Raw genomic sequence first — 20,235 nt, 5'->3', positions numbered from 1 at the left:
CCTCGACCACGACAAGTGGATCCTTGTCTCTTTGCTCATTCATCTTCCTTTTCCCCTTCAGTCATTATCTCCATGCTCCATCTTCTCAAACAAGGAATGGAGAGGAGAGGGAAGAAACTGCTCAGGCCAGGGGTAGTAGTAGCCATCAGCGATGTTGAGGGAGTGCTGGTAGCTGTCGTGGCACTGCCTGAGATCGGCAACGTGTGGCCAAGCGATGGCGACGGTGCGCGCACGAGAGGAGAGAGAGGCACAGCATCGGCGTCGAAGGGCAGAGAGAGGGAAAGAAGTGATTACAGACCTAAGGATAAGAGGAAGAATAGATGGGCCCTGTAGTAAAACCGTTTGGGCCAAATCTCAATTGAGATTCAAAATACGGCACTACCGCATGCCTAGCCCCACATTGCCGCATTACGGCACTGTCGCACGGCAGGCGCGGTATTGCCGCACTCCCAAAAATAGTGGGAGTTAGATATAATCTATATGACTCTCTCTGTATAAGATATGGACACATATCACCTATATACCATGACCAGAAACAAATAATCAATACAGACCATGATCATGATACATAATTTGCCTTTTATAAAGCATTTTTATGCACAATATGAATTTTTTCAACTCTTTTGCCTAGATACTTGTTTATCAAACAGAGGCATGCTAAAACTCAAACCACATTACGAGAATCAAGTATATTTAGCTCACTACGCAAAGCACAAAACATTGACTCATCGAGGAGCTTTGTGAAGATATCGGCTAGTTGCTTTTCAGTGCTCACATGGTGAATTTTGATATCTCCTTTGGTTTCGTTGTCTCAAGAAATGATATCAGATGTCTATGTGCTTGGTTCTAGAGTGGCTTATAGGATTGTTTGCAAGCTTAATGGCACTCTCATTGTCACATAATAATGGGATTTTGGTGAAATGACAGCCAAAATCACAAAGAGTTTGCCTCATCCAAAGTAGTTGGGCACAACATGCACCGGCTGCAACATACTCAGCATCGATGGTGGAAATGGCTACACAATTTTACTTTTTAGAACTCCAAGATACTAGGGATCGTTCAAGGAATTAACATGTCCCCGAAGTGCTTTTTTGATCTACTTTGCAACCGACGTAATCAGAATCCAAATACCCGAATAGATTCAACTTAGAGCCCTTAGGATACCACAAACCAAGGTTAGGAATGTATACTAAATATCTCAAGATTCTCTTAACGGCCACCAAGTGATACTCTTTTGGGTTAGCTTGAAATCTAGCACACATGCACACACTAAGCATAATATCGGGCCTACATGCACATAAATAAAGTATAGAGCCGATCATAGAACGATATACCTTGGTATCCACGGCTTTCCCTTTAATGTTGAGATCAAGATGTTCATTGGTTGGTATAGGAGTTTTGATAGGCTTGGCATTCATCATGTCAAACTTCTTGAGCATATCATGCGTGTACTTCGTTTAACTAATAAAAGATCCATCCTTCACTTGCTTGATTTGAAACCCGAGAAAGAACTTCAACTCACCCATCATGGACATCTCAAATCTCTTCATCATGATCCTACTAAATTACTCACAAAAAGTATGATTAGTACTACCAAATATTATGTCATCGATATATATTTGGCACACAAATATATCTTTACCAACTTTATGAGTGAAAAGGGTAGGGTCGGCTTTACCTATTTCAAAGCCTTGTTTAAGCAAGAATTCCTTAAGGCATTCATACCTATTTCTTCTAGCTTCTCTCTTGAGTCTTCTTTCTTCTTTTCTTTCTTTCTTCTCTTCTAACCGCTGCTGCTCCTCCTTTTCTCTTGCTTCTCTTTTCTCTTTTCTATCTACCTCTCTTCTTCTTCTTCTTTCTTTCTTCATTTTGAGCTTTTTTAGCATCGGTCGCTTCTAGTTGTGGGAGCGTGAAGTTGCTTGCTGTAGAGGTGCTAAGCTCGCTGGTGTCGGTGTCATGCAGCCCGACTTCCTTTGGATCGACGTTGACGGGCTTCACAACACCGAATCCTCCCCCAGGCACCATACCTCACACGGTGAAGCGCACATGAGGTAACCCACTTCGATACCACTTGTAGGATCTCTGATACGCCTAGAGGGGGTTAAATAGGCCTATAAAAATTTAACTCAAAACGAAGTCAAATTCACCCGCGGCACTACCGCACCTGCAGGAGAGATTAGTTCACAGTTCAAAATCTACCCAACAAAATTTAGATAGGGTAAATTTCTTAGCTTCTTGCAGGGTAGTAGATCATAGATCGACAGCTGAAGGTGGTGGGAACACCACACACAAGTAGATCAGCCTCAAACTCTAGAAATCACCTCAACAACAATATGTCAAGCAAGTAATGTAAATCAAGCACAAGTGACACAATGATTTATCCCGTGGTTCGACTCACCACCAAGGCTTGCCTACTTCTACGTTGTTGAGGTTAGCCACTAAGGCTTAGAGCTTTTCAGTCCTTCCTCATTCTCAAGTCAAGAGACTTAACTCTTGAGATAAGGGGTGAGTTTACTAGCTTTAAGAGATGGTTATAAACCTCCCGGGACTGCCATACAAGTTGACAAGCTCCACGAACGACGCTCTAGCCGGCTAGGAGCCAAGCTCCAAGAGTAACAAACACAACCGCCGGTTAAAATGTGAACCAAGTGCTCTTTAGAGTTTGGGAATCAATGAAGTTGCTCTCTAATCAAGTTGTGGACCCTTTTCCCTCAAGGATTGATGGGAAAATCAATAAATTTGATTGGGGGTTGTAGGTCAACAATGGAGTGAGAGAGAGAGCTCCTGCTTTATTTTGGGAGTGCTGAAGTGAGGAAGAAGAGAGCAGGTTACCGTTAGGAAGGAAAGGGAAATGTATATATACCCCCAGCCCCCAACGGTCACTTAAGTCACAGATAGCCGTTGGGAAAGAAGAGGAAAGATATATATACCCCTAGCTCTCAATGGACACTTCACCCAAGAGGTCGGACGAGACGAGGCCCGCGACCAAAGGGTCGGGTGAGCTAGAACCCGTGAACTTAGAGTCGGGTGATACGGAGCCCGCGACCAAAGGGTCGGGCGAGCCGGAGCCTGTGACCTTAGGGTCGGGCGAGACAGAGGCCGCGACCAAAGGGTCGGGCGAACCGGAGCCCGCGCCCAAGGGGTCGGGTGAGTCGGAGCTCGCACCACGCAAGACAACAAGGATAATAGTGAAGTGTAGATTGTCTTGGCTGTGAATCTGAGGATGCTTGTGGTTGTTTGAGCACGTGGTAGCACATATTAGCTTAAGCATTGTGTCCCCCTTTATAGTACAGTTTTTTCTATACTCAAATTCATGATATAAAATAATCTTAAACCTAATTTGAGTTTGAAGCAATCTATATTTGTAATAGGAGGCTCCTACGTTTCATGTAGCATCATCGAATATAAATTTCCTGCTTGTCATCTCGATAAATCTCATTAATTCTCTAATTCCATGGTCATTATCACCAAAACCCATATTTAAGGCTTGATTCATGGTGACGTTCAGGGCAGCGCAAGAAAGTTACGCCGAAAACGGATGGGGAGGCCGCGGGCGGTGCTCGCGCGGCATGTGCGTGCCGAAAGTGGAGGGGGTGCAGGCAAGAAGCGAGATGGGGCTCAGGTGTTCGAACGGGGAGGCACGGGCTCCTGCTTGTGCGTGAATGAAGCAGCAGGCACCGGCGTCCGGACGCGGTAATGCCCATAAAAATTTCTACATATATAAAAGCATCTCTAACCATTCCTAATAAAATCATGTTTTGAAATTTATGATAATTTCAACTTTAAAACAAAGAATATAAGCAAATTATTTTTCTTTAACTGTTTTCAATAATTTTATTAAAAACAAATAAAACTTTTTCCACGGTAGCAGCATCCGGCTCCGGAGCATCCCATTCCCTCAATCCAACGTAGCAGACATTTGCTCGGAGCCAACCGCAGTCAGTTGTCCCTCGGACTCAGAATCCACGTGCTTTGACGTTATAAATATTAATATTTTTATCTATATATTTAGTTAAACTTTAGGCAACTTAATTAAGAATACATTTAGAATTGTATTATTTTTGGGAGGAGCTGGGAGTTTTCTTGTTTTTTTTCTCCTTTTATTTTTTCCCTTCTTGTTTTCACATAAGAAAAGTAATCACGATTTGGTTTTTTTAAATCCTACTCCCTCCGTTCTAAATTATAAGTCGTTTTGACTTTTTTTTTACATCAATTTTGCTATGCATCTAGATAAATAATATGTCTAGATACATAGCAAAATTGATGAATCAAAAAAGTCAAAGTGACTTATAATTTGGAACGGAGGGAGTGTAAACCAATGTTCTACTTTTGTAACTAAAGGAAAAGTATATTTTATCCTCTTTTTAAAATAGCACTTAATCTACTCACATATAAAATTAAAACTAAGAGCGCCTTTGTTAAATTATTTTTCCTCTTTCTCTTATAAATTGCTATAAGTGATTGAGAAAACATAATTCTAGGTCATTGGGGAGGGTTGGTACAAGCTACAGCAGATTGAGAAAACTCTTCCTCTTTATTATATGAGATTCACATATAAATGCTCAAAAATATTCTTTCTTCTTTCCCTTATCTCTTTCCTTTCCCTTTCTGCTCTCTCGGCCACCCGGTGCAACGGCAAGGCCCACCCGGGGCTTGCTTGCTCCGACAGTGTTTGTTTTTTTGCATGGCGGGCTACCATGGCGCCCCAACACCGCAGCAAACCTGATTTTAGCGCGTGAAAATGAAAAGATGACAAGTTTCTCTCCCTTTTTTAAGGGTTTGAGGGGTTCTTTTTCTCAATTGAGAAAAAATAAGAAGAGGATCTGGTCAAGGTTATTTTTTCGCCAAATCTCCTTTATCACTAGATATAGGGAAAGATGGTCTCTTTTAGTCAATTTGACAGAGATGCTCTAGGTATTGTATCTCTTCGAAGCCCATGGGTGTTTGGTCATGAAGAATTATGTTCAGTCTTTTGGTTTTCTAAGGTTTCGGTCATATAAAATGAAGACCAAAATATATTGCAAAATAATACTAAAAATCGAGTAAGTCATTTTGGTTATTTTGGTTTGATTTCGTGTCTAGACCGAACTAACATGATAGTTTTAGGATATGTTTTGACAGTAAATTTTGCCACCAATTTTCTATCTCAAAGCATGTCTTAACATTAAAAATATCACAAGATAAATGTAAATGACATATGACACAAAGTACCAATATAGTTGTTACAATTAAACATAATCATTCAATCGTTGAAGGTTCAAACACAATACTTATAAACAATAATTCAAAACAAATAACGACTATTTCGATTATTCAGTTACTTAAGATATCCGATGCCTAAGACCGGATTACCTGAAATAGTTTTGGTTAGTTAAATCCGATTACCGAATTAGTAGTCGGCTCGGTGTCTATCAGTACGGTCGTTTCTTCGGTTTAATTGTCATAATAATCACAGTAAGCCTGAACTATCCTCAATCCCATTTTTAACCTTGTGATTGCGACCGGCTCCTCCGACCCTATCCACATCTAGCATAGAGGAAAATTCGCTACAAAATACCGAGGCACCGATCGACTCCCACACCAGCACGATTAGCTAGCTGTAGCTGACAGCCAAACCAAGAAATCGCCATGCTTTCCCCTGCTCACCTCGCCTTCGCCGCCGCCTTCCTCATCGTCGTCCGCTCATCGGCGCCTGCCGCTGCCGCCCGACCGATCTTCGCTGGCAAGCCCTCCCCCTCCGAGGCCACCGCCACCGCGAGGTGGCTCGCCGCCCAGAACACGTGGGGTGTCCTCAGGTTCCCTCCAGTTCATCCCGAAACCCTTCTTTCCGTGCTCTTGCCACCACGATTTGGTGCCGGAGCTAGTTCCTTAGCAACGGGTGTCCTTCTTAAGTTCTTAGGGGGTAGCAGCACTTGTTGGTTCGATCGTATCGGGCAACTGCCGGCGTCAGTAGAAAATTGTCGCTTTCGAGTTTGGAATCGATGTTGTTATCTAGTGGAGGTAAGTGCTGAGAGTGGCTACAAATTGCTTGAGGCTTCGTAGCCTCCAGAAGTTTTTGTGATTGCATACGAACCGCTTGCTTTTGTAGTTTGGGGCGTTGTGTAGATGCCAGTAGTGGAGCTAGAAATTTAGTTATGGGTGCGCACAAAGCACAAGGGTCGAACAAACCACACTCAACCAATTCATTACTAAAGGGGTAAAATAGAATTCATGCTCATGCATGTACAAGTTCAACCGTATAATACTAATACATAGCTTAAATGTCACATGATTTTAGTCTCCCATGACTTTGAATGAACATGAGAGTAAAAAGACTAAGGTCTAAGGAAAATTACAGTTTGGCCTTATGCACTGTCACATGATTTTAGTCTCCCAAGACGAGAGACCTCCACCTGCTAATGGGCTGGTGATATAGTTGCCTGAATGTCGAAATAAAGGACTGCTCCCAACTAATATGAAAATATGGAACTACTTCCTGCTGATGTCGTGGCATTTTGGTTGTGCCTGGGCACACCAGGCACCCAAATTGACTCCGCCAATGATACATGCCCAAAATTTAAGACTGATTTGGGAGAAGTCACTACCCTGATATGCGAACTGTACAGAGACAAACTCATAATTCAGGACTTAAAAGTACACTGTATTCATGAGGCATCATGTCAATAAGTCCAGTTTGTTAGTGAACATATTACCAGTGAATTGCACAATTAAATTCAGTAAATATGTTCAATTCTGTTCCTTTCTCAGCAGTGGCGGAGCCAGGAATATTATATAGCGGGGGCCGGACAATCAAATACATATAGTATAGTATAGTATAGTATAAATTCCAATATATATATAGAGTTCGATCATATATTGAAATACCAAAATCTCTATTAAATAACTATTTATGCATGTAGTGACATTTTTGAGATGATGGAAAATATAAGCATAAATCATAAATGGTTAAAGGAACTAAATGTTTCATTTAAATTTTGCTCTGCGCGTCTGAATCGCATCGAAGTCATCAATAAGTTCATCGGTTGTAAACTCCATTGCAATCTCCTTTTCAATAAGTCAATTGTCGTCCTTTTAAGTTTCATGATGATTATCCTTCAATTTAAAAAAAAATAGTTTAATTAGCTAATTAGGCATTAGCTCTAAACCGATGGACACGAAAAAAATTAATAGAATAGACCTGAAGACTGAAGTCCTGAACACCTGAACGGATGATGATGGCTGCAACCTGCTGCCTGGACGTGCTGCAGCCTGCAGACAGGAACAAACAGGAACAGGAAGACTGCAGTCTGCACTCTACCTCAGGGACGATCGGAGAGGCTGGACCTGGACGCCGGACGGAAGTGCGGAGGACGGAGCGTGTGTGGCGGCGCCGGCGGCACTGTGGCAGGAACGCAGGATCGCGATCAACCTAGGACGGTCAGACTACCGACGCCCGACGGTTCGGCTCTCTAGTCTGTAGTCTCTACGTACATGGGCTTGAGCATTGGGCCATATGCACATTAGTATTTTTTTTTCTTTTGCAGCAAACGTTGGGTGGGGCCATGGCCCCTGCTGCCCCCCACCCCCCACACACACACACCCCTGCCTCCGGCAGTGTTTCTCAGGTTATTGTAGATCAATTTCCGTTTGGTTGGTTACTGATCAATACTTCAATATTTCATTTGCAGCACAATATCAAGTGACTTAAGTGGAGCTCCATTTGGGTATTCCTTCTTGTCTCACTGCTGCAAACAGCTGCCATATACTCTTTTCTGACTGGTGAACTTGATTCATTGCTTCTTTTATATATAGCAATGTAGTTTCATATAGTGATGGAGTCCCAGGCGAGGGCCGTGGAATCCCCTACTTTTATCTGACAACTCTGGATCCTACTGCAAGAGATGCACTGGAGGATGAAAGGACCTCCTTTACCCTTAGTGAGTTCCCTCTGGGGACATGTGGGAAAATAGATCCTGAAAACCCCACTTGTGCAAAACTTACCCTTAATGGAAAGGTACTAAAAAAATTACAGCCATGATATGATGATCATTGACTTGCTTTTTATATCCATTTAGCCTGTTTGTTTAGTTGTGATTGAATCATTTAACTGACAATGATCTATTTGGGCTTGAACTGGTTTTCTACCTATAAACTTCACAACTGATGTTTCTATAAAATGAATACTTGTTGATGGGCTTGAACTTGTCACTATTTGGGCTATGAGTTGTATACTTACAGATGCATATGTGTTCCCATTTCATGTTAGTAATGGTAATGCCTTTTGTATTTCTCATAATTAAACTTTTTGACTGGATCATGAAGTTTCCAACAAAAAGAAGGGAAATCTCTTCTCAACCACATGGAAGTAGCAAACTCTTATAAATTATAGTTGTCACGAGAACTCGGTGGTATCACCTTCCGCAATCATGACAATCAACATGTATTTGAGGCTGTGTCCTCTTAAATTATTTCTTATGATGAAATACTAAAAAAGAGTAAATTTTTGTCATAACATGTGAGATTTAATAAAGTACCATTCAACAGAGGATGAAATCCCTTCTTTTAGTCCTCTCCCACAATGGACATAGGTTGAATATAACACATGATTTACAAACTATTCTGTATTGTGGATGTCACCATGCTGTACTCTTTTTTTTCTCTCTCATATAAGAAGTTGTTATATGAAGTGGCATTTGCTATTTTTGCAGTTGAAGATGGTTGACCTTGAGTCATCTGAAGCAGATTTGGCCAAGTTAGCACTTTTCACCAAACATCCTGAAATGAAGGGTAAATTCATACTTCTAACATGCAGTATGCAGAGAGGTTATCTACCATCTGTTATCTAAATAACCATATGTTATTGCTTGATAGATTGGCCAAAGAATCATCATTTCAAAATCTTCAAATTGGAAATCGAAAACATATTCTTGATTGATTGGTTTGGAGGTCCTAAACCGATATCCCCCTCCCAATACCTTGAATTCGGAAGGTGAGCATGCAAAAAACTTAAAATCTGAGCCTATACTGTGCATCTCCTATATACAAAGAGAGATTTTTTTTTTTTGTCAATTCGTAGTTCTGCATTGCTGCAGAACCATTTTATTTGACACATGCTTTCAATTTATTCAGGAATCAGGGCTCAGTGATGTCCTCGTAAGCGAAGAATGCTTCATTGATCAATATCTCATCTGTGTATGCTCTTCTTACAAATGAAATACATATTGCACATATTGTAACGGAATAAACTTTTAGTGTTATAGTTGTTGATATTGTTGTTCATCACATCTTCGTGAGCAATTACTTGACAAAAAAAAGAAGTCTTTGTGCCATTGTGTGCGCTATGCATTATTGATCTGCAGCTTACAGCTTCCAAGATCTGAGTAATCAAATGGCATTGGACTCGACAGGATGGGTCTTTTCCATGGTCATAACGTGTTGATGCACATATTGTAACGCTGTCCTTGTGCTTCTATATATTTTCATGCAAGCAAGGAAATTTTATTGTCTCTACTAGTGGAAACATACCAAGAGTTGACTTCAGATCTGGTGAGGTCATGGCCAATAGATCAATATTTCAACTTTTCAAGTGATGGAATCAACTTAATCATTGAGCCTTTCTGAGTCGTAACAGACCGTTGTCAATGCAAAATGTCCTGCCAAGATTATATTTGTTCCTGACACCCAGCTGCACTATGCACGTCTGTAAAGGTCCTTCAGCATCTGTGAACCACAAAAAGCAGTGGAACATAGGTATCATAGGAGGCAGTTGTTGGCTGTGACTGCAAGAATAGAACTAGCGTGCACTGCAGATAACACTAGAAACAGCTACAGCTGCAGCGAGCAGGTTGCTGCTTGAATCAAGAAAGTTCTCGTGTAGTCGTGTTCCAAATAAGGGTTAAATTTGCATATGGTCAACTTGATATTAATATCACAAACCCAGAACAATTCCTTTTCTCTGATCCCAATTACAGTTTTAGTAAGGGCATGTTTGGTTCCAAGCTCCTAAAAATTTTAGTCAGTCTTCTAAAACCTTATAAAAGAATGTTTGGTTTTACCTCCTAAAACTAACTAAAGGCAATAATGTAGTGGCAAAAGGACCATGATGTCATCCCCAGTTACCCTTGGCGCTACTCTCTTTCTCCCTCAGCTCCGCACGCCACTCTTTCTCCCTCCAGTCTCCTCCCCACTCCTCAAATGCCGCAGCCACGCCTTACACACGTTCCGCCGCCGCCACTGCTTCGTCCGGCAACGTCGTCGTCGATCCACCGCCGCCGTCGCCAGATCCATGCCCGTGCTACCCGGATCCGCCTCCCCCTCACTCCCCCTGACCTCTTGCTTCTTCGCTCAAGCCTCCCCCTCACCAGCTCCATGAGGGATGGCGGCGGCCGACGCCGGCGTCGGTCCCGCCGTGGGGAGGGTCACCGGCACTGTAGGACGCGGCGGTGGAGATTGGAGCGGAGCCGGTGCCGAACATCGTGCTATCCTTCCTCACCGGCCCGGCGCTCGGCCTCTCCAAGGCAGACATCGTGGCACCGGCGCCGAGGAGGAGCGGGGGCGGCGGATCCGGCAGGCGTCAGCGTGGAGGAGGGAGGGAGCGGGGGCGGTGGCGTTCGGGATGTGGGTGCGGGGGTGTGGGGGAGCGTGCAATTGAGAGGGGTACCCCAGATCCAGGATGGACTTTAGGAGATTTTAGGAGGGATTGAGCTCCTAAAGTTTTTGGCCCCTCCTAAAGTTTTTAAGGAGCTTTTAGGAGGGGGTATTTAGTTCTCTAGGCAAATTTTATCTAGATTTTAGGTCTTAAAGTTTTTAAGAGGGGTAACCAAACAGGGCCTAATTCAACCAAAAAAAAAACACTGCAAAATCCAATAAAGTTACATTTCAATTCAAACAAAAGAATAAACCTTACTGTTTATACAAGACCAAGAAGGACCTTGCAGTATTTTTCTGCTATATGGTACCCAAATACAGTTCCAAAGACTTGAATCGAGACGGCACAACAGCGTGCAGGAAAGGAAGACTTTGACTCAAGTTTTTTTTCATTCAGAACTGGGTTGTGTTTGACCCGGACGGCCCGGCGTAATTGCTCCGGTGCGGTGGCCGCCGGATGGAGACAAGCCCCTCCGACACGACGCTGCCGTCGTCCCACTGCCGTCCGAGTAGTCCGGTGGCCGTGACAGGTGCCTCGTCGTCCTCGCCGCGCATAGCCCGCAGCGTGCGCCGCGCCAGGTCTCGCCCCACGCCGCCGTCGCCCTCGGCCACCGGCTGCAGCGCGGCCTCGACCCCCGCGGCGCGCGCGAGCCCGCGGAACCTCATGCTGCCCCGGCTCATTCCGTACACCGTCGATATGCAATACTCCTGCTCGGCGCTCCCGGGAGCCACGGAGCCGTTGCGCATCAGCCTGACGACCGCGGCCACGGCGCCGCCGTCCATCAGCGCGGCGCGCCCGTCGGGGCAGCCCGCGAGGTTGGCCAGGACCATGACGGCCAGCCTCCGGAGCGCGGGGGCGTCGCCCTCGCTCGAGCGGTCCCGCGCCTCCGCCGCGGCCAGCAGCGTCCGCACTGCGCCCGGTGCGCGCGCGATCTTGGACCGGTTCATCCCGGAGAGGGATACGTGGTAGAGCGCCATCCCGGCCTCTCGCCGCGCGCGGTGGCCCGCGGCGCCCGCGAACAGCTCGAGCAGCGGCGGGATGGCGCCGAGCACGCCGATGGCGGCGCGGTTCTCGTCCTCCACGGCGAGGCTGTACATGGCGCCCGCGGCGTGGTCGCGCGCCTCCGGGTGTCCGCCGCGGAGCACGTCCACGAGCGGCGACACCGCCCCGGACCGCACGATCCGCACCTTGTTCTCGGGCTCCAGCGACAGGTTGACCACCGCCGCCGCCGCGTTGACCTGGACGTCGGCGTCGGGCGACAGCAGCATGGGGCGCAGCGCGGCGAGGAGGCGCGGCGTGCAGAGCTGCTGCCTCACCTCCTGGTTCTCCCGCGTCGCCTGCCGCAGCAAGGCCATCGCCGACGCCTGCTCCACGGGGGTGGCGCCCTCCGTCCCGAGCGCGGCCATGATCTCCTCCTCCAGAGCGTCACCCCTCTGCCTGGAGCTCGGCTCCTGCACCTGCACCTGCGCGGAGCCGCCGTCGACGACGCTGGGTCTCCTCACCCGAACCGACGAGGCGACCTGCGTCTGCGGGCGCTGCTGCTGCTCCTGCCGCTGCGGCGGCGGCATGAGGCGGCGCACGATGTCGTGGGCGGTGTCCGGCGACAGCGGCGCCGGGTGCGGGAGCGCGAGGCGGTCGCACCAGTTGAGGATGGCGGTGCGGAGCGCGACGTTGGGGACGAGCACGAGCGGGGAGGAGGAGGAGGAGTGGGACTCGGAGAGGTCGGCGGCGACGGCGGGCGGGGAGAAGGCGAGCGCGGCGCAGGCCTGGATGCAGGCGCGCTCGAAGGTCTGGCCCGGCGGCGCGACGACTGGGTCCGCCATCAGCGTGCCGGAGATCGGACAGAGGAACTCCGAGGGCGGGTCGGCCGTGAACGACGACGGCGGGGAGGGGAACCGCGGGGCGGAGGGAGCCGCCGCGGATGGCGGCGGCGGCAGCGCCCACCACGGTCGCCCGGTGCCCGTGGCCATGGGCGATTGGCGAGAGAGCGTCTCCACCCTCCGCGGTCGCTGCTGCTGCTTGCGTTGGCAGTTGCGATGGAGTCGTGGGTTTTTAGTGACGGCTCCTCACAGCGGGATAGCAAGCGAATCGCGCGTAGTCGCTACTCGCCATCGCTTCTTCCGGACACGCTATTGGCAACCAGAGACTTTTTTTACAGAGCCGTCTAGCCGGCTTGCTGGGCCACGGATAAATTTGGTCACCAGTTTTTCTTAACGAATACTCGAATATATAGATAGTTTAAGGGGATTACTAGCGTCCGGATCGTGCGGAGCATATGAGCCTGTCCGGACGCTCCGCACTGCCTCAGCCCGTCCGGGCCAGCCGCTGCGCCGTATCGCTGATGCACGTCCGTGCCTCTCGCTGCGCCGTATCGCTGCCCCACCCAGCACGTGTACCCCACTCTCATCCGCCTCGTCCCGCACCGCATGCGCACTCCGGCTGTTTTCGTCACTCCTTCCCCCTGACCCCTTCCTCTCTCTGTGCAGGTGGGACCCAAGAACCCAGATGAGGACGAGCACACCACGTCCACAGGACCCTAGGCGCGCTTTGCGCCCCATTTGCTGGCCCCCGGCTTGCCACGGCCCTTCCTCCAGCGCCTGGACCGTGCCCCATGATTTTCTAAACATACCTCTAAAATTCGAAATATTTGCAATGTGAAATACTTGAATGCAACATAAGTCTGAACGAGATAAAATATTTGAAACATACGCTTGCAATATATGTGTAAAACATATGCAACATCGAAAACACTTATTGCAACATAAGACTGAAAACAACTAAAACATTTCGAACATACTTGTCGGTGTTTTTGGACCACCGACGAGTAAATTTATATTTGCGCGTCTAGCTCGGATGGTGTGCTCGGAGGACATAAGAGTTTATACTAGTTCGGGCGGAACGTCCATACATCCAGTTCGCTGTTGCTCGTGTAAGGCTGGATAACGAGCCAGCTCGGCTCGTTTGAGCTCGGCTCGTTCTGGCTCGTTAAGATAACGAGCTAGCTCGACTCGGCTTGTTATCCTAACGAGCCAGAAAGCCAGCTCGGCTCGGCTCGTTAAAAGCTCGAGCTGGCTCGTTAAGCTCGCGAGCCAGGTATAAAAAATACACAAAATATAATATTTGCATTTATGTAAAATTTAAGAATAATAATAATACAAAAGAAATACATCTAGACCAGTTACCAGTCAATTTATAGGGTCTAGACCAGGTACCAGTCAATTATAAAGTGTAAGACATGAAGTAATACAAAAACTAATACAAGTTTTGATACTTTTTTTCCTGGAAGCTTGGCTCGTTTAGCTCGCGAGCGGCTCGCGAGCTGGCTCGAGTTGGCTCATTATAGCTAACGAGCTAAAATCTTGGCTCGGCTCGGCTCGTTATCATAACGAGCCAAGCCGAGCCGAGTCGAGCCAGCCACGAGCCGAGCGAGCTAACGAGCTTTGAGTTTTTCGTCCAGCCTTATGCTCGTGTTACCGGCACTTGGTTTGCAATGGGGGTTACAAACAGGCGAGAGAGGGAGATGATCCCAAGTCTCTAGTGTGAAAGCATCTAGGCTCCTAGTTGGGTTTCGGTGATTAATGACAATACGAGATTACTGTGACTAACGTGTGTTTTGCAGAAACAATTAAGTTATGTCACGGTAATGACAATTGATTGGGCAATCATGGTTGTCATGCCTATACGATAGAAATCGTTTCGGTTTTCAAAGGATGGACGACAAGGTTAAGGATTGACTAGTTCTAAGTGTTGTTTGGTGTTGAAGAGACATTTAAAGTAGTTTAGGACTTTGTTTTTCCTTTGGCCGTACTATTAAGAGGGTATGGATGGGTAGCATGACCTAGGTGAGTCTAGTGGGTTAGGTGTGGTATACACTTGTCAAATCTAGCACTAGGTAGCTCCTAAATAGCCCTTAGATTAATTGGAGCAAACTTCATTCATATATGATTGCGAGTTGAAAGTGAATGGAGGGTCAAATATTAACCGAACACTGGTTCCGGTGTGACCGAACACTGGCGCAGAGTTCGGTCAGTTCATTTGATCAAGGTGAAGTCATCTGGATGCGATCGAACGCTGAGAGGTGAGTGACCGGACATTGGGTGCCAGAGTCTGATCAATTCCAGTAAGGTTCCAGAGAGGAAGAATCCTGACCGGACGTGTCCGGTCAGTGCTAACCGGACGTGTCCGGTCAGTGCTAACCGGACGTTGGTCAGGTTCCGGCTACTAACCGGACGCTGAGCAGCAAAGTGACCAGACGCTGGGTGCTAGAGTCCAGTCAACATCAGTAAGATTCTATAGGACAGTTTTCGTGACCGGACGCATTTGGACAGTGCTGATCGGACGCTGGCCAGTGTCCGGTCACAACTTAAACTACACAGAGGCGGGTGAACTGACCGGAGCGTCTGGTCAACCCGCAGAGGCACATAACGATTCATTTTAAATGAGGGGTTATAAATACTTCCTCTATTCACTTAAGGGAGCACTTTTGCTCATTCCAACAACTGAGAAACACCCTTGAGAGTGTCAAGAAGAGCAAGGTCCTAGTGAGGTGATTGAGATTTAAGAATCTAAGAGAGATACCTCATTAGTGAAAGCAAGAGTAGCAAAGTGTGCATCCACCCTTCTCATTAGGCTTGTCGTGGTCAAGTAAGAGTTCGTGCTTGTTACTCTTGGTGATTGCCATCACCTAGATTGCTTGGTAGTGATTGAGAGCTTGGTGATCATTCGGCGGAGCTTGTGGATGACCCAACTCAAGTTGTGAGCAGTTGTGGGTGATTCACCGTGATGGAGTGTCGAAGAATCAACCCGTAGAGAGCACTTGATCCTTACGCGGATCAAGGAAGAGCTACACCCTTACGCGAGTGCTCCAACGAGGACTAGTGGGGAGTGGCGACTCTCCGATACCTCGACAAAACATCGCCGCGTTTCTCCTTCTCTCTTTACTTTAAGCAATTTAATTCTTGTCTTTACATTCATAGAATTACCATGCTAAAGTATGATTGGAACATAGGTTGCTAAACGTTTGAGCGTTAGAATAATAGAAATACTTTCTAGGCACAAAGGGTAAAGTGGGCTAACCGTAGGATTTAATTATTGCAAAGAATTTTAGAATTAGCCCAATTCACCCCCCCCTCTTGGGCATCTTGATCCTTTTATAGTGGAAGAAGTAAACGGATGCTGAGAGCTCGATTGTCACTCAGCATGTGCTCGTGTCGTGCTCTTGTGTTTTGATCCCCCAGCGCGGGGCACCCTGCTTTCCCTTTTATAGGCAAAGAAAAAGCACGGGTTACAGAAGAGGAAAATGAGAAGAACGAGAGAGAAGAAGGCTTCCAGAGTTGTCGGGTCATTCTTCTCCTTCATGCGGGTCCCGCTGATTCTGTAGATGTCAATAGGGGCGGCTCTATGTCACGGCCATGTTCGTCACTGACGTAATGCGTAGGCGTTCCACTCCGTCTCGGCGGATGTCGTGGTGAACTGACGCGCCTGTCGGCGTCCGAACGAGGATTAGGCAGAACATCACCGGCACGTCCGACACTGTTCTTGATGTGAATCCCCAGGTATGGCCCGTCATTGCTACGGGTAACATCGAGGTGTACCAGCCTCTTCCCTATCGTTAGAGTTTTGACCCAGGCCCATATGCTTAGACCTGGAGTGGTTGGCGGCGGTACGGTACGGGTCACCGTCGGACGAGACAGAACTCATGTCCTCGAGGTCAGACGAGACAGAGCTCGTGCCCAAAGAGTCGGGTGAGACGGAGCCCACGTCTTTGAGGCCAGGCGAGACTGAGCCCGAGGTCGGGCGAGACGGAAACCACGTCTTTGGGTCGGGTGAGACGGAGCCTGCACCCAAGGGGTCGAGCGAGACGGAGCCCATGGCCTTGAGGTCGGGCGAGACGGAAACCACGTCCTTCGGGTCAGGCGAGACGGAGCCCGCGACCTTAGGGTCGGACAAGACCTTTTAATACGTCTCAAGCCATCCGGGGAAGTCAGCGTGGGCGCTAACTTTCTTGCTTTGGGTATCCCTACTATCGATACCCGACAATACTCTTGTAACATATGTGTGAAACATGTACAACATCCAGATAAAAAACGCTTGCAACATATGTCTGAAACAGATGAAACATTTTGAACAAACGCTTGCAACATGCCTCTGAGACATTTGCAACATGCCTCTAAGACATTTGCAACATATACAACATCTTGATGTACTTTTACAACGTCTATATGAAACACTTGCAACATACCTCTGATAATATCTGAAACACTTGAAACATACATTTAAAATATAGGGGGAGGGAGAGGCCAGGGTCGGTCGATTCCGACCTCAGAGTGGGAGCTAGTGCTGAGCAGCAGCGTGCGAGCACCACCAGCACGGGCCGCGCTTCGTGGGTGCCCTTGGCTCGATGGGGACCAACCTAAGACGCGCGACAGCACCACCAGCGTTGCCCCCTGCCCGATCTCATTCGCATTGCTGGATGTCGGCATCGAGGGAGGATGTGGGCGAGGTCTATGGAGAGGAAGAGAGGCGGAGGCCGATTAGTCGCCGCTCCTGGGCTGAGGTGCCGTTGGAGAGGGATAGAAGTGGTCGGGCGGGCGCGACGAACTGAAGCCACACGATGGTCGGTGAACTGCGGTGCAGAGGGAGGAAGGCGGCCGGCGGCGCTCAGGTGAGGTGGAGATGGAGGATGGCGGCCGGCCAGTCGGGGGTCGAGAGCGTCGCGGGAGCGCGTGGAGCGCGGAATTGTAATTCAACGGCGAGTGAGGATTGGGGAATGACGTTTCTGGAGATCCGTGAGTGAAGAAGACAGCTGAACTTTTTTTTATCAAACAACCGATCGGAGGAGGCATCTGAGATAGTTGAGCCGTTTCGCCGCCCATGGCAACGAGGGCGTCGCGCCCTGACCCCAGCATTTCCGATAGTTTAACGGAGTAGATCACATGTTTGCAAAATCACTGCACAGATATACAGCCGCAATCGCGAGTGTACAAATGTGCTGTGAGCCTGTGACCTTGTAGGAACATGTACTGTACATGATAGCGTGTGCGCGTATATAGACGGCATATATATATACACACACACACACAAAATTACAATCAGACACGTTTTGTCCTACGCTGCCTCTTCTTTTTTTCTGGGGATGGGAACTTTGTCCTTGTGTTAAGGTTGACGAGACTTCTGAATTCTCATGAGATGATTAGGCTGAGTCGCATACTCTTGCATGGAGGGAACTGGTAACCAATTCAGCGCGTAGGCAGCACGAGCGCCTGGCGCGGCGAGACGCTACAACTCGGTCGGCCCTGCAGTTACATGCAGTTGCGAGAGAACACCTAATCAATTTTTTTATAGTTTTGATTGACTATCAATATTGATTTCAAATATTAAGTTTGGAACATGAAAATCATATAGGTATGTATTTGTTTTTTTAAATACTTCAGGACTCACCAGTTTTATTTATTGAAGGTTGAAATTTGTTTTCCTCGCTCCAATAATCCACCTTCCCCCCCCCCCCCCCCCCCCCCCCTAAAAAAAAACAATCCACTTTTTCCATGCTGGCCCTAAACAAAAATTAGGCTTGATCTACTCTCCAAACTAATGAAGTTACCCAAGGGATTCTACCTTTTTTATTTTTATTTTTCCCGCATACAAGTTGAGTTGTACTCCATTCGTCTCAAAATATAAGGTGGAATTTAACTTGTTGCAGTTTTCAAGAACACATTTTAACCACTAATTTCTCTTATAATATATAATTTAGGGTTAAGTCCAATTTACACCCTCCAACTTACAGCAAAGTTCGGATTTCAACCTCGAACTTCAAAACCGAACAACTTTGGCCCTCCAACTCTCGAAAAAGTTCAACTTCCAACCTTGCGGGCGGTTTTGCGGATGAACAGTAACTTTTAATATTTTCGGGAGAGCTGAAATTTTATATTATTTTTTTCGAGCATCTTAACGCCCTCAAATGAAAAAACTCAAAACTACAAAGTTGTAGATCTCATCGAGGTCTACAATTTACATATAAAATTTATCTTCATCCGACATCGTATTGAAGGGTTTTCTATTTTTTTTAAATTTGAGTCTCATCACGCGATAAAATATGGTGCTGAAATTTTATATTATTTTTTCGAGCATCTTACTGTCCTCAAATGAAAAAACTCAAAACTACAAAGTTGTAGATCTCATCGAGGTCTATAATTTACATATAAAAGTTATCTTCATCCGACATCGTATTGAAGGGTTTTCTATTTTTTGAAATTTGAGTCTCATCACGCGACAAAATTGTTTCACGCGTGATGAGACTCAAATTTCAAAAAATAGAAAACCCTTCAATACGATGTCAGATGAAGATAATTTTTATATATAAATTGTAGACCTCGATGAGATCTACAACTTTGTAGTTTTAAGTTTTTTCATTTGAGGACAGTAAGATGCTCGAAAAAATAATAAAAAATTTCAGCACCATATTTTATTGCGTGATAAGACTCAAATTTCAAAAAATAGAAAACCCTTCAATACGATATCGGATGAAGATAATTTTTATATGTAAATTGTAGACCTCGATGAGATCTACAACTTTGTAGTTTTAAGTTTTTTCATTTGAGGACAGTAAGATGCTCGAAAAAATAATAAAAAATTTCAGCACCATATTTTATTGCGTGATAAGACTCAAATTTCAAAAAATAGAAAACCCTTCAATACGATATCGGATGAAGATAATTTTTATATGTAAATTGTAGACCTCGATGAGATCTACAACTTTGTAGTTTTGAGTTTTTTCATTTGAGGGCGTTAAGATGCTCGAAAAAATAATATAAAATTTCGGCGCTCCCAAAAATATCAAAAGTTACTGTTCATCCGCAAAACCGCCCGGAAGGTTGAAAGTTGAACTTTTTTGAGAGTTGGAGGGCCAAAGTTGTCCGGTTTTGAAGTTCGAGGTTGAAATCCGAACTTTGCTGCAAGTTGGAGGGTGTAAATTGGACTTAACCCTATAATTTATGACAACAAAAGTTTAATTAGTAAAAAATACTTGTAAATACAATTCCAATGTAACCATTTTTGCAGAATAAACTTGTCATTTGCTGGTCAAAGATAACAAAGTTTGGATTTCAAAATACATGCATGGTACTGTCGGAATAAGTTTAAACTTTTTTGTGTGGTATAATAAGCCTAATATGATACGCATATGTAATTATCCATATGCATGCAAAGTTCGTGGTTTGACTTTGATTTCAAATACGTATTTCATTTTGCTCTTGATAACGGGAAACCTCGACTATTCCGCGCGAGGGCTGTGGACCCCGAAACCCTAATAACAGTTGATTCCAGTCCTTTAATCGTATTTTAAGCAACAAAGTGCTTTGTGTCCTTGTCATCACCACGGAATTTGCTGACAGTTGCAAGCAGCTCTCGTGGAGCTCCCTGAGAGAGAGAATAATGATCCATCTTCCGTCCATCCATCCCTAAATCCCATCCCCTAATCCCTACGGGTCAAATAATTCTCACAAGATTTTAGACGGGCTTTTCCTTTTGGCCATCTCTTTTTGGCCACACTTTTCCTAAACTTTTGTCGAAAGAAAAAACTGTCTGAAAAATTAATCAAACTTTCCAGACAT

The 20,235-nt window shown here is 46.1% G+C and overlaps 2 protein-coding genes across 2 annotated transcripts; one reads left to right on the top strand and one right to left on the bottom strand.

Annotated features, from left to right (window-relative positions):
• The first annotated feature begins 5,532 nt into the window (after nucleotides 1–5,532).
• On the top strand, nucleotides 5,533–9,261 carry LOC136520408 (uncharacterized). The gene is made up of 6 exons (XM_066513912.1): nucleotides 5,533–5,795; nucleotides 7,668–7,703; nucleotides 7,792–7,993; nucleotides 8,688–8,766; nucleotides 8,851–8,968; nucleotides 9,109–9,261. Exons 1-6 carry the CDS (start codon nucleotides 5,629–5,631, stop codon nucleotides 9,134–9,136), a joined length of 630 nt encoding a protein of 209 aa, XP_066370009.1. The 5' UTR covers nucleotides 5,533–5,628; the 3' UTR covers nucleotides 9,137–9,261.
• Nucleotides 9,262–10,839: 1,578 nt separating this feature from the next.
• LOC136521229 (U-box domain-containing protein 39-like) lies at nucleotides 10,840–12,736 on the bottom strand. Its single transcript, XM_066514934.1, has one exon. The coding sequence runs from the start codon at nucleotides 12,595–12,597 to the stop codon at nucleotides 11,020–11,022; it is 1,578 nt and encodes a 525-aa protein (XP_066371031.1). The 5' UTR covers nucleotides 12,598–12,736; the 3' UTR covers nucleotides 10,840–11,019.
• Nucleotides 12,737–20,235: the final 7,499 nt, after the last annotated feature.

The sequence above is a fragment of the Miscanthus floridulus genome, chromosome 18 (assembly GCF_019320115.1).
Source record: "Miscanthus floridulus cultivar M001 chromosome 18, ASM1932011v1, whole genome shotgun sequence".
NCBI classification, from domain to species: domain Eukaryota; kingdom Viridiplantae; phylum Streptophyta; class Magnoliopsida; order Poales; family Poaceae; genus Miscanthus; species Miscanthus floridulus.
Note: the sequence above shows the minus strand (reverse complement) of the source record. Positions and strands in the feature narration are given on the sequence as shown.